The 17279-nt window shown below is 42.6% G+C and overlaps 1 protein-coding gene and 1 long non-coding RNA gene across 4 annotated transcripts in view; one reads left to right on the top strand and one right to left on the bottom strand.

The window, feature by feature from the left end:
• Nucleotides 1-665: 665 nt before the first annotated feature.
• On the bottom strand, nt 666-7968 carry LOC142742990 (uncharacterized). Its single transcript, XR_012881472.1, has 3 exons — nt 7862-7968; nt 1867-1945; nt 666-1105 (listed from the first exon to the last, which is right to left on the bottom strand). It is a non-coding gene; the product is annotated as an uncharacterized LOC142742990 (long non-coding RNA).
• Nucleotides 1606-17279, top strand: part of LOC142742989 (uncharacterized) — a 37839-nt gene continuing 22165 nt past the window's right edge. The window contains exons 1-7 of one of the 3 annotated variants that reach the window (XM_075853291.1): nt 1606-1650; nt 10931-11162; nt 12178-12450; nt 12648-12808; nt 12941-13100; nt 13801-13971; nt 14653-14744. In XM_075853291.1, the coding sequence (XP_075709406.1) occupies nt 12265-12450; nt 12648-12808; nt 12941-13100; nt 13801-13971; nt 14653-14744 (770 nt within the window). In that variant the 5' untranslated portion in view covers nt 1606-1650; nt 10931-11162; nt 12178-12264. Of the gene's footprint in view, nt 1651-7910; nt 8002-10930; nt 11163-12177; nt 12451-12647; nt 12809-12940; nt 13101-13800; nt 13972-14652; nt 14745-17279 lie in introns of those variants that run through there. The other 2 variants (XM_075853290.1, XM_075853292.1) reach the window with 2 other exon arrangements.

The following is a 17279-nucleotide window of genomic DNA, read 5'->3' as shown; positions in this document are numbered from 1 at the left end:
TATTAATTAGTGTGCTATTAAATGATATTCAAACACACCAGGAATTATCTGTCAATTGCATATCTTATCTAATGTAAAAGAGTAATTGCAAAAACATGTTTTGTAAATTACCATTATATGGTGAAAATGTTGTACTTTATACCTCACACCACACCATTTTTTTCAGATTTGACACAATCACAACAAAGTCCGCATTATCTGCTCTTTAGTTCACTTGTGACCACCACCATGTTGCGTTCAGTCTGTCCTCACTAAGTTCTCAGATATCTGTGGCTTCATCACGGGTTTCAAGAATGTAAGCCTCTTCAGATCATCTGCTTGGATTTCACCGGACTGTGTTTATTCCTCTATTAGGTGCCACCTATGCAATTGATTGTATTTTACACTCTTAATGCCATAACAGAAAACACATATATTCAGGGTCGGACAGAACCACTAGGATACCAGGGGATCCCCCAGTGGGCCCCGTTTCTGACATAATAATGAGACCCAGTGATCCAGGAGAAGAGAACCACCTTTGGAGGTGACTTTGGAGCCAGTCACTTGCCCCTAAGTTCTATGATTCATAAATAACCTATTAAACCTAATTGATGGTATATTCTCAGAAGAATTGTATTCGGCACACCTTAGTAGTATTCAACATAGATTTTATTTCTTTAGGTATATGCCGGTGGCTACAATTGCAACGATAACGTTTCGGTCGTAAGACCTTCGTCGGGCACTAAGGAAACATACATATGTAATTATAGCATATAATACGGGTACGAAAAATTACAGGAATATAATGTTACAGGACATGTCATACATAGACTAGAAAGTTGTATACAAAAGACAGATCCTATATTTGGATGTTAAAAAAGGAAGGTACAGTTTCAGTCATCTTGGTACAGTATACGCACAACAAGAAATAGTAATCATATTATGTGCACACATCAGGGGTTGTGTACGTACAGAAGCCACTAAACGTTGTTATGTAAGGTTTACAGTGTGTTAATATTTGTGTCCGGAGGTCATCTTATACGGTCACCAGGTAGGTTGGGGTTGCAATGGTCCAAATTATGTATATTCCATGGGGTGGATACGGGTGTCCCTGGTATGCCGTGGTCTATGAAGCAGTTAAGGAATAATCATACCGTCTATAATGGACTGAAGGTACAAGAATGAAAGTTCATAGTGGACAAAAATGGGACTAAGTTGTGGCTCTGAGATAGGATATTCACATAATCAACGGTTGTGTCAATAAATACATCAAAAGGGTTAACCGGCAAATGGAACAGACAGCAGAAAAGCAATGAACATAGAGATGCATCAAGAGATGAAGTCAATGGTATAAGGTGCTGGTCAAACATACTTGAGCCGTACTGGGGACTGATTCAGTGTTGCTTTTGGCGCTGCTATAATCAAATATGGCGGCTTACCGCTCTATAGGGCGCTGGAAATCCCTGGTTACCTCCTACCTTATATATGATGTAGATATGGGCTGGCGCCTCTGTGTGCAGGGACGTCATCTGTGGTGGCAGTGTTTAAGCAATGGAAAGCTCGGCCAAGATGGCCGTGCGTTCCACCCTGGAGTGAGTGCGAGGTGTGGAACGCATGCACATGTGCACAACAGTCTAGGGGCCGATTCGGCGATATGGGGGAAAAAAAGAGGTATATGTGTGTGTGAAGAGACATATTTTAATCTAGATATAAACAGATGTGGAATTAAGAAGAATTTACTAGGAAATAATAGTAATCGGCTATATGCTAGCGCCATCTAGTGTATGTATCAGGTAGTGAACCTAATGGGACATTGCGGACAGTATAGACAATAAAATCAGTCTAAAAGCTAGTTGGCTCTAGTATGCCCTATTATATAAAGGATACTGTGTCAATTGAGGTAGTAAGCTGGTCGTGAAAGCAGTCCCCCTTGTGGTACAGATAGGCTCAGAGAGATTCATCGGGTCTCAGATGGAGAGAAAATGCAGATTATAATCTTGTATATCTCGTTAACATGTTAAACATCAACATTCAGTTACAGTCAAGTGATGAGCCAACACATTACTGAAAGGACGTAAATGTCCCAACGTCAAAGCTAGTGGTTCTGTTTATAGAAAACTGCTAATTTCGTACTCCCTATTTAGACCCCTAGGTTCCAGGGTCTGGAGTTTGTGTATCCAGTATGCTTCTCTGCGTTTAAGTTGTTTTATTCTATCCCCACCTCTTTTGGATGCTGGAACATGTTCGATTACTTGGAACTTTAGCTGAGAGATGTTATGTTTGTGTTTGGCAAAATGTGCTGGAATGGGAAGTAATGTTTTGTCGCAACGTATATTGGATTTGTGCTGACCAATTCTCTCTTTGATCCACTGGGTGGTTTCACCTACATATGCCAAACCGCAGGGACACACGAAAGAAGGGCCATTAAATCCCTTCAAAATAATGGGGACATCATCATCCGCCCTGCAGATAAAGGGGGTGGCATGGTAATCCAAGACAGAAATAAGTACTTAGAGCAGGGGTCGGGAACCTATGGCTCGCGAGCCAGATATGGCTCTTTTGATGGCCGTATCTGGCTCGCAGACAGGGCTCCTACCTGTCTATGGGAAGGATGCATGCAGTGGCGTAACTACCGCCGTAGCAGCAGTAGCGGCTGCTACGGGGCCCGCGGCATGAGGGGGCCCGTGTCGCCCGCCGGCACGGGCCCCCACCATGGCCGGAGGCTCCGCTAGCAGCCGCTATGGCTGCTACAGCGGGACGCCACTGAACACTACGGCAGAGCATGGAGGTATCTCCCCGCTCTGCCATTAACTGGTTCCCGACCGCTGGCTGTTATTTTTACGGCCAGCGGTCAGGGTCCTTAAAACCCGAGCCATAGACTTTCTACGGCTCGGGTTTTAACTTGCTGCCCGCGCGATCGGGCAGCTGAATGTCGGGTCTCCGGCTGTCAGTGACTGCCGGGGACCCTGAGGAGAGGATAGAAGCAGCTTTCGCTGCTTCTGTCTTCTCCGATGTCTTCTTACACATCGCTCAATGAACGCTGTGTATAGGAATAGAGACAGCAGCAGCGGCGCTGTCTCTATTCCTCCCGGTGATCATGTGACTGGTCACATGATCGCCGGGTGCTGTTACTGACAGACTGCTGCTGGGTCTAACAAGACCCAGCACAGCCCTATTAGTGACAATCGTCACTATGAGAGGGCTGATTTCCCCTGTAACTGGGGCTGCTGTGCAGCTCCAGTTACAGTGGAAAAACATGGTGTAAAAAAAGAAAGAAAATATATAAAGTTCCCCAAAGGTCTTCTTTGACCTTTGGGGGACAGACCATAGTAATAAAAAAATAATAAAGTAAAGTGCAAAAGAAATGTAAATAATAAATACACATAAAATACCCACCCCAAAAAAACCGTTCCCCCCGCCAATCATTGTTGTAACGCTAGCGCTGACCCAATTACCCTAATATAGACATGTAATATATAAAAATTTACGGTAGACAATGACGATCACAAATAAAAGGTCTATTTTAGGGTAAAACTATGTTATTACCAAAAAAAAAAAAATAGCTGAAATGTAAAAAAGCTTATTTTTTTACTATTATTTTCAAACTTTATGAATAAAAATTCCAAAATAGCAAAAAAGGTGTGTATAAAAACGATAAAAAATGAAACCTGCATTGTCTACGGAAAAAACGTCGCAAAAATCACGTCGTTAGCCCAACAAATAAAAAAGTTAGAGCCATTTAACTAACACGTGCTAAAAATGGCTAAACGGTGTCTGGTCCTGAAGGCGCAAAATAGAGCAAAAGACATGTACCCCCCCCCCTCTCCACAGGACATGTATCCCCTCTCCACAGGATATCCACAGGACATGTATCCCCCTCTCCACAGGACATGTATCCCCCTCTCCACAGGACATGTATCCCCTCTCCACAGGACATGTATCCCCTCTCCACAGGACATGTATCCCCCTCTCCACAGGACATGTATCCCCTCTCCACAGGACATGTATCCCCTCTCCACAGGTTATCCACAGGCCATGTATCCCCCTCTCCACAGGACATGTATCCCCCTCTCCACAGGACATGTATCCCCTCTCCACAGGACATGTATCCCCTCTCCACAGGACATGTATCCCCCTCTCCACAGGACATGTATCCCCTCTCCACAGGACATGTATCCCCTCTCCACAGGACATGTATCCCCCTCTCCACAGGACATGTATCCCCTCTCCACAGGTTATCCACAGGCCATGTATCCCCCTCTCCACAGGACATGTATCCCCCTCTCCACAGGACATGTATCCCCTCTCCACAGGACATGTATCCCCTCTCCACAGGACATGTATCCCCCTCTCCACAGGACATGTATCCCCTCTCCACAGGACATGTATCCCCTCTCCACAGGACATGTATCCCCCTCTCCACAGGACATGTATCCCCTCTCCACAGGTTATCCACAGGCCATGTATCCCCCTCTCCACAGGACATGTATCCCCCTCTCCACAGGACATGTATCCCCTCTCCACAGGACATGTAACCCCTCTCCACAGGACATGTATCCCCCTCTCCACAGGACATGTATCCCCTCTCCACAGGACATGTATCCCCTCTCCACAGGACATGTATCCCCCTCTCCACAGGACATGTATCCCCTCTCCACAGGACATGTATCCCCTCTCCACAGGACATGTATCCCCCTCTCCACAGGACATGTATCCCCTCTCCACAGGTTATCCACAGGCCATGTATCCCCCTCTCCACAGGACATGTATCCCCCTCTCCACAGGACATGTATCCCCTCTCCACAGGACATGTAACCCCTCTCCACAGGACATGTATCCCCCTCTCCACAGGACATGTATCCCCCTCTCCACAGGACATGTATCCCCTCTCCACAGGACATGTATCCCCTCTCCACAGGACATGTATCCCCTCTCCACAGGACATGTATCCCCCTCTCCACAGGACATGTATCCCCCTCTCCACAGGACATGTATCCCCCTCTCCACAGGACATGTATCCCCTCTCCACAGGTTATCCACAGGCCATGTATCCCCCTCTCCACAGGACATGTATCCCCCTCTCCACAGGACATGTATCCCCTCTCCACAGGACATGTATCCCCCTCTCCACAGGACATGTATCCCCCTCTCCACAGGACATGTATCCCCTCTCCACAGGTTATCCACAGGCCATGTATCCCCCTCTCCACAGGACATGTATCCCCCTCTCCACAGGACATGTATCCCCTCTCCACAGGTTATCCACAGGCCATGTATCCCCCTCTCCACAGGACATGTATCCCCCTCTCCACAGGACATGTATCCCCTCTCCACAGGACATGTATCCCCTCTCCACAGGACATGTATCCCCCTCTCCACAGGACATGTATCCCCTCTCCACAGGACATGTATCCCCCTCTCCACAGGACATGTATCCCCCTCTCCACAGGACATGTATCCCCTCTCCACAGGTTATCCACAGGCCATGTATCCCCCTCTCCACAGGACATGTATCCCCCTCTCCACAGGACATGTATCCCCTCTCCACAGGTTATCCACAGGCCATGTATCCCCCTCTCCACAGGACATGTATCCCCCTCTCCACAGGACATGTATCCCCTCTCCACAGGACATGTATCCCCTCTCCACAGGACATGTATCCCCCTCTCCACAGGACATGTATCCCCCTCTCCACAGGACATGTATCCCCTTTAAACATATTGTACGGCTCTCGCTGAATTATATTTCAAAATATGTGGCGTTTACGGCTCTCTTAGCCAAAAAGGTTCCTGACCCCTGACTTAGAGGAAACAATGAGAATCCTAAACGATAATACCTTTTACTGTAAATTGGCCTCTAACCCTCTTCCCATCTATATATGCAAATATAAAGCCCTGATAGAGACAGCTGCCCAGGATGGATTACTCACAAAAAAAGAAAAACGCTTCCTACAGGTCCCTTTTCCCAATATGCCTTTCATTTATCATCTCCCCAAAATCCACAAGACACTTATAGATCCCCCTGGACGTCCCATTATTTCGGGAATTGGCTCACTCACCAGCAACCTTTCCCATTTTGTGGACCTGCACCTTCAACCTTTCGTACTTACCCTGCCATCCTATCTAAAGGATTCTACTCAATTAATCAAAGATTTATTCAATTTAAAAATTGACCCATCCATGTCCCAAATACATTTTTTGACAGCTGACGTGACTGCCCTCTACAGTAATATCCCACATGAAAGAGGTGTACAAGTAGCAAATTCATTCCTATCATCCAACATCTCAATCCCAGACAGGCAAGTTTTATTTTTAATCAATTGCATTGATTTTATCCTCCAACATAACACATTTAATTTTAACCACAGTTTTTATAATCAAATTAAAGGCTGTGCAATGGGCACCCGATTTGCACCGGCCTATGCGAACCTCTATATGGGGGCATTTGAGGAGGAACATATCTACGGGGAACATCCTTTTAAAAATAATATTTTACTATATAAGCGTTATATTGATGACCTGTTCTTTGTGTGGAAAGGAACTGAGAATGAAGCTTCTAGTTTTATTGAAATTCTAAACGACAATAATTACGACTTATCTTTCACGTATAATTTCTCCACAATTTCTATAGACTTCTTGGATTTGACAATTAGCTATGACACCAATATTAATCATTTTATTACTAAAACCCATTTTAAGTCTGTCGATGTCAATAGCTTCATTGATTTTAAAAGCGCCCATTATCGCCCTTGGTTAAAAAATGTACCCTTCGGGCAATTTAGAAGGGTCAGAAAAAACTGCAGCACCGATGAAAATGTAAAAAAAGAATGTAACATCCTGGAAAAAAGGTTCAAGGAGAAGAATTTCCCTTTAAACCTCATCAAAGGTGCACGACGTAAAGCCTCAGAGCTGTCCCAAGAGTTTTGTTTAAATCCAACGCAGAAAAAATTAGAATCCAATAAATATAATACTAACTTTATCACTACTTTCAACCAAGGGAACAAAGCAGTTAGGGCCACTCTGCGCAAATACTGGCATATTATAAAAAATGACCCCTATCTGAAGGATGTGATACCGGCTCAACCGAGCATCACATTCAGACGGTCTCTGACTTTGAAAAACATCCTAGCCCCTAGTAGGGTCCGGAAACCGAAAATACCACAAACTTTTTGTCTAAATTAAATGGCTCCTTCAAATGTGGCCATTCACGGTGTCTATGTTGCAACTCATAAGAAATATACATATACATCCACTGTTACAAAAGAATCATTTACTATTAAATCATTCCTCAATTGCAGTAGCTCCTACGTAATTTACCTAATGGAATGTACCTGCCAGTTACAATATATAGGGAGAACCACACAATGTCTGCGATCCAGATTGAACAAACACCGATTCAATGTGAACACGGGCTTTCTAAAACACAGCGTGTCCCGTCATTTCACCCAGGGACACAATTGTCAATTTAACCAAATCAACATCACACCAATTGAGGACATCCATCCAGATGTTCCCAATAGGTTTAATAAACTCAAACAGAGGGATAATTATTGGATTTTCAGACTACAAACATTACACGCAGGGGGTCTTAACGACATCTCTGAGTCCACATTAGATTAAAACATCTCAATTTCAGACAACGTGGTCACCAAAAGCCATTGATAACATGACAATATGTTCATAACATCCAAAATAAAAACAAAATGAAAATATGAATAATATGAATAATATTATCTATAATGGGTATTCATTCCGGCATACCTACTATTTTATATTAAAATCATTGTAAACAATTTGTTGTTGTAACGAAAGAGCTTGTCACTATCTGATCACCATCCATTATCTCATACACGCCAAATAAATACACGTAGAAGTACTCTTACTTCTTTATTAACTAACCCGCAGTCCATTTGGCCCGTCTTGTTCTCCTTGACGTCTCGATCCTCCTTGGTTGTCCTGGCAACGGAGGCGCACCCCGGCGCCCTCAATGTAACCTAGCAACACAACTACTTTCATTACAAAGGTAATTTATGCCAAACTTACTAACATTATTGTAAGTTTCACTAACCATTAGTACAAGAACATAAAAATGTCAATCTAGAGCTTGTTTTATTGGTTTTAATACATTTTTTTTAATGCACTGCAGATAATGACACACTCCCGGTTTTTAAAGACCATTATTTTTATGTCATTTTTGTAAATTATATAACTCAGGCACCATTCCATTGTATCCCTACTATCAAATATCTATGTTTCGCAAACAAAAGAATGTATCTATTTTTATAATGTCTCATTTCTGTTTTTACTGCTCTTTTGTTGAAAAAAACCGGGTGTGACGTCACGGTCGCAATCTGACCTCGGCAGATTTGGCGGTTTTTCACTCCTGCTAAATTGAACTCATTATGTTATATAAAGTGTTGAAAGCACAATGTGTACATGGCCTGAGGAAGACGCTCGTTCAGCGTTGAAACGCGTAGCCACTCATTGAAATAAACCTTTCTTATTTATTATTTCTTGACTTCACCATCATTTTTACAAATCTCGCCAAGTAGCAGCGCCTCCACACGATCCATTTTTTCTCCTTCTTTCTCCTTCATAGAAGAGAAAGTGAGTTTCGTATAATTGCTTAGCTCGGTGAGCTAGGTTGTTTCCGGAACCCCGCCACCTCTGTACCTACCCCTGTCTGGATGCGGCGGACAGCGGCTATCTCATTAGGCAGAGATGGGGTCAGGGGCCCCCGTTATCAAATAAAGGTGCTAGAACCCACATCTATGACACATTCATGGCATATCCAATAGATATGCCATGAATGTCTTAAATGGGACTACCCCTTTAAAATGTATCATAATGCCTTGTTCAGAAAATTCACGTTAACTCCAATGCGTTTCTACGTTGGAAACAGTGTGAATTCCATTTGTAAAAAGGCTATAATTGTGTTCAATTGGAAACTGCCCTCTTGCTCACATGAAGCAGAGTTTTCAGTGAGCGAAATTGATTGCTGCTTCGCTGAAAAAGTTACGTCACTTCCTGACACGGTTTCCGCAACGTTTACTCCCCTCCTCCTCGTATTGATGGTTCTGCTTTTTATCACTTGTCTCATTTACTTCACTATTTTTATCATCTTTTGTGTTTACATACATAATTTAAACCATGACCGGTGAAGAGACCTAAGAAGTATCCAAAGCTTGCTATTTGTCATCATTATTTAAGTTAGCATTAAAAATCAGATATTGGGGACACTCAATTTTTAGCATTTGGTCACCACTCAGAAGAGACAAAAAATATATTTTTTAATTTGAATAATTTTTAAATAAAATGTCTTGCTATTGCTATTACATACTTGTTATAGTGCCCCCTGGTGTTCTTTTCATTCCCTCTCAGAAGAGCCACCTAATGTGATAAGAAGTAGCTGCTTCTAGTCCGCCGATTCTTATTGGCTGGCCCACACAATAACAGAAACTACTCCGCCTGTGTACAAAAGGATCTGGGCGTTGGGGCTGAGCTGCTAGACATGAATGACAACTGATATTGGACATATTAGGGGGAACTTATTAAGACTGCCATTTCATACGCCAGTCTTAATAGAAGGAAAAGTTGGAGTAAGATGCAAAAAATTTATTAAGAGGCAAACGCCTCTTAATAAATGTGTTGCATCTTTCTGCCACGGTCATGTGTTTCTATTTCTCCCCATCGACCATGAAATAAAAACCACACATTCTTAGCTCAGAGCTCCTCTTCTCCCCTCAGCATGCCAGCGCAACTCATAAAAGGCCCTGACGCCGAGCAGCATCAGGGCCTTATATGCGACACAGCACTTCAACATCATCAGTGAGGCGTCACTCACAACGTCCTGACGCTGCCCGGCGTCAGTCTGTTGTATGGGGTGCGTCATGCTGAGGAAACCTGAAGAGAGAAGAAAAGCAGTGCATTAAGCATTATTTGTTTTTAAATTTAATTTTACAATGGAGGGCTTAGTCTGATCAGGGGGGCAAAGTACGATGCCCAGCACAGGCCTCTACCCTGCTATGCTATGTATGGGTTAATAATACATTCTAAGGGAACATCGTAGTCAGTAGCTTTCTTTTCTTTTCTGTATATTAGTATATCAAAATAATTTTAACTTCGGAACTTCTGTAGGACTATAATATGGCAGGAGATTTAAAAAATCCTGGACATGGGTCACAGCTATGATATTTCTAGGGGAAGTGTGCTGTTGTAGTGTAGAGATTTTGTTCTGTTACATGTGAATGGGGTTTTAGCTCGAAGGTTGGTTGGAGAACCTGCAGCTGACTGGGGCGGCAGATCGCCGAATGCGGAAACGACCTTACTTTGAAGATGAGTGGCCAAGGTAGGCGGACTTGGCCACAGTAAGAGGGTCCTGGCTCCTGGAGTGCAGTGTCGCGATGGTGTTCGATAAAGGTGGCGATAAAATGGTTGCCTATAAATTGTGTCATGTAGTTTTTATACTGAAAGTTAGGCTGAAGTCACATGTCGCAGTCAAATGTGTTTTTCTGCCATGATTTGCGGAAAAGAAAAAAAAAGTTTGACCGCGATGTGTGAACTCAGCCTTAATGGTCGTGGGAGTCCCAAGAATTTAGCAGGTGCTGTGGAAGTCACGGGTTTGGGTGTTTGGAGCTTAGCTTGTTATGCTGGTTCTGACCACTGGGGGTGTTGTTTATTAGCTGATGCTTTCTTTTCCAGGGCTATGTCATGAAATTAGGGTAATTGGCTATTCAATTGATATTTGTGCAGAACACAGAGCAGAAGTTTTCTGTCATAGTGACAGACCCTGTTTAAACAGCCCATTGTAACTAATGTACATTATCTCATTATTTCCTTCCTTATTATGTGGACTTGGAAAGCACCAGTTCTGCATATAAAGAGTGTGGATTGCATATAAACTACATTTCCTCTAACAGAAAAGTGACAACGTTTGGCTTGTGATTTTTCAGGCTGTTCAGCTACCTGAATAGAGCTACGTATAATCCAAAGCAAGGTTTACGCACTAGCGCCACCAAGTGGCAACATGAAAAAGTCCAGGAAGATATTATCTGCACAACGTTATTTTCGCCCTCTTGTGGTGTAAACCTGAACTGCAAGCTAAACACAAACGTCTCAGTCCCGCCTTCTGATTGCTGGGTAGGAAGCTGGGATAAGGGAAGTGTCTCTGAAGTAACGTTCTAGGTAAGTGACCGTGTCTGTCGTCGGATCTTACGTTCCTTTATTTTCCATTGTTTTTGTAGTTAGGAGTTGTGAAGGGATAGTTGTTATATAATTTTGTGTTGCTCTGAACTGATAGACATGCTAATCCTGTCATACTGGTGTCCCAGTTCAGGTGCTTAGCAGCATATTGCACTTTAGTGGTAAATGCTACCGTTTTTATACGCATTGCTACAGTAACAAACATGGTATATTCGATAGGAAATGCCATTAACGTCATATTAGTGGGGTCCGACCTCTGGGATTACCACCAATCCTGAGAACGGGGCTACTTGAAATCCGCTACCTGTGGAGTAGTCGTCTTGTAAGCTCTGGCACTTTCCCACCAATAGGCGTTAGGGCATCATTCTAGAATGTTCTATAAATACCTGATTGTGGGGTCCGACCACCGAGTCACTTTTATCCACCTTTCCCGACAGTTTTAAAAAGTGTTAGAAAAGGGTCCGTGTTCGTAAAATACGCTATATTTATTGATGCATGTGCCATTCGTTTGGCACAAAATATTGGCGTAAAGTGTGCCAGCCAATAATGGCTGTACGGAAGAGAAAACTGTCTAACATGTTTAGAGAGATGCGCTAAATTAATTTTACAGTGTGCACCTTTTTGAGAAATTGGCGCAGTTTCTGCCTGCCTTGTCTAGTTCTATCCTGTCTAACTTTAGGACAGAATTAAAGGTTTTTTCCATTTTGGACAGTCTATGCTGTTTCCTTAACTCCCATTCACTTCCATTGGAGTTACTCAGCAAGCCCTGCTGTGTCCTTACTCCAGACCACCTGGTAGGACGGGGTCAGGGGGCCCCCGTTTAAAATATAGGTGCGGGTCCCAGAGGTGGGACTTTCATCTGTCGAACATTTATGGCATATACTGTGGATATGCCATGAATATACAAGATGGGAAAACCCCTTTAATAGTCCTCATTTGTCATTTTAATATAATAAAATGTTAAATAAAATGTATTTTTGTTTTCCTATTTGTGCAGACGATGCATCGAAACAAAAGTCGTCATTCTATCTTATGACTGCTGGTAATAGTGAAATTTTCATTCTTTCGTAAAGTCTACGCTCTTATGATTGAAATGAAGTCCATCCCATTGTCCATAGCTAAGGCCAGCGTCCTGTCTCTATCCATAATCTTACTACAAGTCTCGGGTTGTCTGGGGCAGGATTATCCTTTCATGTGCCCATCGCTGCCATGGGATATACGGGTGAAGGACCTCATCGATCGGCTGAGCCTGGAAGAGATGGTGCTACAGGTACGAGGGTTTGGCTCATGTATGTGTTTTTTGTCTACATGTAATTTCCTTTTTCTACCATTTAGTCCTGTTGGGAACGGGGAGCTACAAACAGAAATTGTAAAAATCCTGTCAATTTTCTCAAAAACATGTACTGTTATACAGAGATTATAATACATCATGATTTTAATGATCTCAATGATTTTGATCGATCACAGATGGCAAGGGGTGGCGCATTAAAGAATGGTCCTGCTCCAGCTATCCCTCATTTGGGTATCAAGCCCTACAACTGGAACACGGAATGTTTGAGGGGAGATGCCCAGGCGCCAGGCTATGCCACTTCTTTTCCTCAGGCTTTGGGTCTGGCTGCATCATTCAGGTATTCTATATATTCACATTGTCTCTGATTCTGTCATGATCTCAACATGCCAGTCCTTGTCGCTATTATATCACTCTTGTCTTTTGCTGTGTTCTTTTTGGTTTATGTCTAATACTAAGATTTTATCCACAGCCCTGATCTGATCTTGAAGGTGGCTAATGCCACAGCCACTGAAGTTAGAGCGAAACACAACTACTTTGTGTCTATTGGGAACTATGATGATCACACTGGACTCAGCTGCTTCAGTCCTGTCATAAACATTATGAGACATCCTTTGTGGGGCAGAAATCAGGTAGGAAGGCATATAGCAATATAATTATATGTGATAGACCCCCTTCCTGCCCAACCCACTTTTTTTTTTTTTTTTTACAGCTAATGACACGGTTCCTGTGCCCATTATTTTACGTGCTGACTTTGATGGCACTACGCACTCCTGCGCACAGTGCCATCAGTGGGGTTGGGCTGTCACACTGACAGCCCAATCAACTGTGAACGCTTCTGAATTTTTGGCGGTTGCTAAGGACAATGACAGTATAGTGATCTTCGTCTTTTCAGTATGTCCGTGTAAGCAGATGGAGGGGCAGAGAGGTGGCCGGCATGTGCGCTCCCTAGACCTCGGCCATCCTCTACATTCGAGGAATCGTCGAAAATGACACGGCGCAAGATATAGGACTGTAGTGGTAGCCGTAACCCTAGACAACTAGCAACAAACAAAAAGGAAAACCCAGTGAGGAGATGGGTACACTTTCAAAAAAAAAAGATATTTCGAAAATCATATATTTAGTTTATCATATTAGACTTGATGAATGAGATGGGAATACCCCCATAAGGCCTAAACCATCCCGGCCATGAAAGGTTTAATGCTAGTCATACTCCTTACAAAGTTTTATGTTCTATAAATGGTATGTGATCAATAAAACAACCCTTTTAGCAGCACTGTATAAGCATTGTACTTTTTTCAGGTATCAATTCTTGTAGCCTTTAATCTGTAGGAAACTTATGGAGAAGATCCTTATCTTAGTGGACTTCTGGCCACCGCTTTTGTGAAAGGACTGCAGGGAGACCATCCTCGCTATGTCAAAGCCAATGCCGGCTGTAAGCACTTTGCTGTCCATGGTGGGCCTGAAAATATCCCTGTTTCCAGGTTTAGCTTTGATGCCAAGGTAATGCAATCTATGTATTGGGTATTCATATAAGTTTCAATAATATGTATTACTATGTTAAGTCCAACAACCTATTCACATCAATACACCATTATGTACTCAAAGTTCTAACTAGAGACTTAATATGAATAATATACCAACAGAAACTTGTTGATGGTTTCCAGTTCTCAACAGGCTGATGTTTTTCTTTCTGCAAAAAGTAACATAAAAGTTATTTAATGGATTGAAACAGGCTTTCATTGACAACCACAATATGTATATTTATGTTCTGCCCCATGCATATACAACGTTAACATAAGTTCTCTCCTTTAATGGGAGATCACTATGTATAGTTCGGTGCCATTAAAGAGTTCAGACGGCCGCGGTCTCATGCCGATCCTTCGGATATAACAGGGAGCTGAAATCATCAACTTCCACATTTGCTTTGTTGTTAGATGGGCCTCTAACTTTTATGTAGGTGAGTGGGGATATTTGTTCTCCCAGCATTCTTTTGTGTATAGATCACTAGTAAAAGTGATCTAATGGCCATACGTCTGCATACAGAGAATGTAAGGTATAAACTATATCCAATTTTTTATTTGAGTTAAGAATAGCCCTCTAATTCTACGAGTACGTCTGTGACCATCTGTACTTAGTCTTGTTTAGTGCTGCTCATTTTTTTGCTTCTGTTTTCCCCTATAGGTGGAGGAGAGAGATTTGCGAATGACCTTTTTACCACAATTCCAGGCCTGTGTTGAAGCTGGGACCTACAGTATTATGTGCAGTTATAATAGGCTGGTATCACTAAATTTGCGACTACCACTTTTTTTATTGCTGATCAGAGATGTAACTAGAAATGAGACCGTCCTGTACCAAAATGGACCACATGACACTGTACTTCAGCTCAGCTGGTCTGACGTGTCTGTTTTAGTAAATACTTGCATTCTCCGTGAAATAACAGTGCTGGAGCAACTTTTGCTCTGTTCCTCATAAATTGCTGAGTGTTAGACTTTTTTTGGGCACAACCTATTGACACTTGGAATGGTAACATCCAGTTCACAATATATTCATACATTTCCAGGATGAATATCAGAGGAAAGGCACAATGCAGAGTTATAAGAAAAGTTGCTCCAGCATAGATTCTTTTTTTTAATTTTTTATGGGGAATGCAAATATGTATTAAAACAGACGTCATGATTGCTGACAGGTCCTCTTTAACCTCTTCACGCGCTGCGCCGTAACTGTACGTCCTGCAGAGGGCTTGCTTCCCGCATCAGGACGTACAGTTGCGGAGTAGTTCCCGGCGCACACTGTCCTAACGGACAGTGTCCGGGAACCGGGAGGTCTGCTGTCCCGATAGCTGACACTCCAGTCTTGCCGGTTAGCGGACCATCGCCGCTGATTTTGGCAATTAACCCCATAAATGCGGCAACCGATTGCGATCACCGCATTTCAGGGGTTTGAAGCACATCGGCAGCTCCCACGAAGTGATTGTGGGGGCTGCCGATGCTTGTCGTGGCAATCGGAGGCCAAACAATGGCCTCCGGGTTGCCATGTACGGAAGCCTCGGAGGAGCAGCCTCCGGCCGTTCCTCCTCGGCTTCCTGTCAGTGTGACTGTCACATCAAAATGACAATTAGAATACATTACACTACGTAGGTAGTGTAATGTACTCTTGCAGCGATCAAAGCTGCAAGTCTAAATGTCCCCTAGTGGGACAAGTAATAAAAAAAAGTAATAATGTTTTAAAAAAAAAGTGTAAAAATAAAAATTATAAGTTATATAAACAAAAAATGCTTTTTTTTCCTATAATAAGACTCATTATAGGAAAAAAATGAACACGTTAAAAAAAGTACACATATTTGGTATCACCGCGTTCGTAACGACCCCAACTATAAATCTATAATGTTATTTTTCCTGCATTATGAACACCCCAAAAAAAATCAATAAAAAACTACACTAGAATCGCTATTTTTTGGTCACCACCCCTCCCAAAATAGAGAATAAAAAGTGATCAAAAAGTCGCATGTACCCAAAAATAGTACCGCTTAAAAACTACAACCCGTCCCGCAAAAAACAAGCCATTACACAGCTTTTTTGACTAAAAAATAAAGAACTTACGGCTCTCCGAATATGGTGACACAGAAAATAAATTATTTTATAAAAGAGTGATTTTATTGCGCAAACGCTGCAAAACATAAAAAAAACAATATATACATATGGTATCGCCGTAATCGTACCGACCCGCAGAATAAAGTAAAATTGTCATTTATAGCGCAGGGTGAACGTCGCAAAAAATAAACTAAAAAACATTGTCAGAATTGCTTGTTTTTGGTCACCCGGCTTGCAAAAAAATTGAATAAAAAAAGATCAAAAATATTGCATTTACCCCAAAATGGTACCAATGAAAACTACAGATTTTCCCGCAACAAATAAGCCCTCACGCAGCTCCGGGAGTGAAAAAATAAAACAGTTCTGACTCAAAAGCAAAATGTGCAGAGTGTTCCAAAAGCGGATAAGATTGGGCACCATTTATCAATGCGACACTGGCCACATATCTATGAATTATTATTTATTTACCGCATTATTATACGACCTTATTATGCCCTGATGTACCCCGCACAGATTACACATGCCCCCACATTACAAACTGAAATACCAGCAAAACCCCAAACAGAAGAACTTCCAAGCTAAATCCACGCTCAAAAAGCCAAATGCTGCTCCCTCCGTTCTGAGCCCTGCAGCGTGCCCAAACAGCAGTTTGCGCACACATATATGGCATCGCCATACCCGGGAGAACCCGCTTAACGTTTTATGAGGTATTTGTCTTGAGTGGCACAAACTGGGCACAACATATTATTCACTAAAATGGCACATCAGTGGAAAATTGCAAGATTCACACCATCCGCTGTGCATTAACCCCATTGCGCACTATGACTTAATAGCACGTCATGGTGCGGAGGTTGATGTATGGAGCGGGCTCACGCGCTGAGCTCACTCCATACGCTGCGGGTGTCAGCTGTGTATTACCCGGGACTAACGGACAGGAACAGCGATCATGCGGTTACAGAAGCCTGTAAAAATAACAATATACTGCAATACATTAGTATTGCAGCATATTGTACCCACGATCCATTGATCGCTGGTTCAAGTCCCCTAAGGGGACTAATAAAATGTGTAGAAGAATTAAAGTTATTAGTAGTGAGAAAGAAAAAAGTTTAAAGTTAAAAAAAAAACTTTTCCCATTTTTCTTCTAAAGTAATGTAAAAAAATAAACTAAATTAGTATCGCTACGTCCGTAAAGGCCGAACTATTACAATATACCATTAT

The sequence above is a fragment of the Rhinoderma darwinii genome, chromosome 2 (assembly GCF_050947455.1).
Source record: "Rhinoderma darwinii isolate aRhiDar2 chromosome 2, aRhiDar2.hap1, whole genome shotgun sequence".
NCBI lineage: Eukaryota > Metazoa > Chordata > Amphibia > Anura > Rhinodermatidae > Rhinoderma > Rhinoderma darwinii.
Note: the sequence above shows the minus strand (reverse complement) of the source record. Positions and strands in the feature narration are given on the sequence as shown.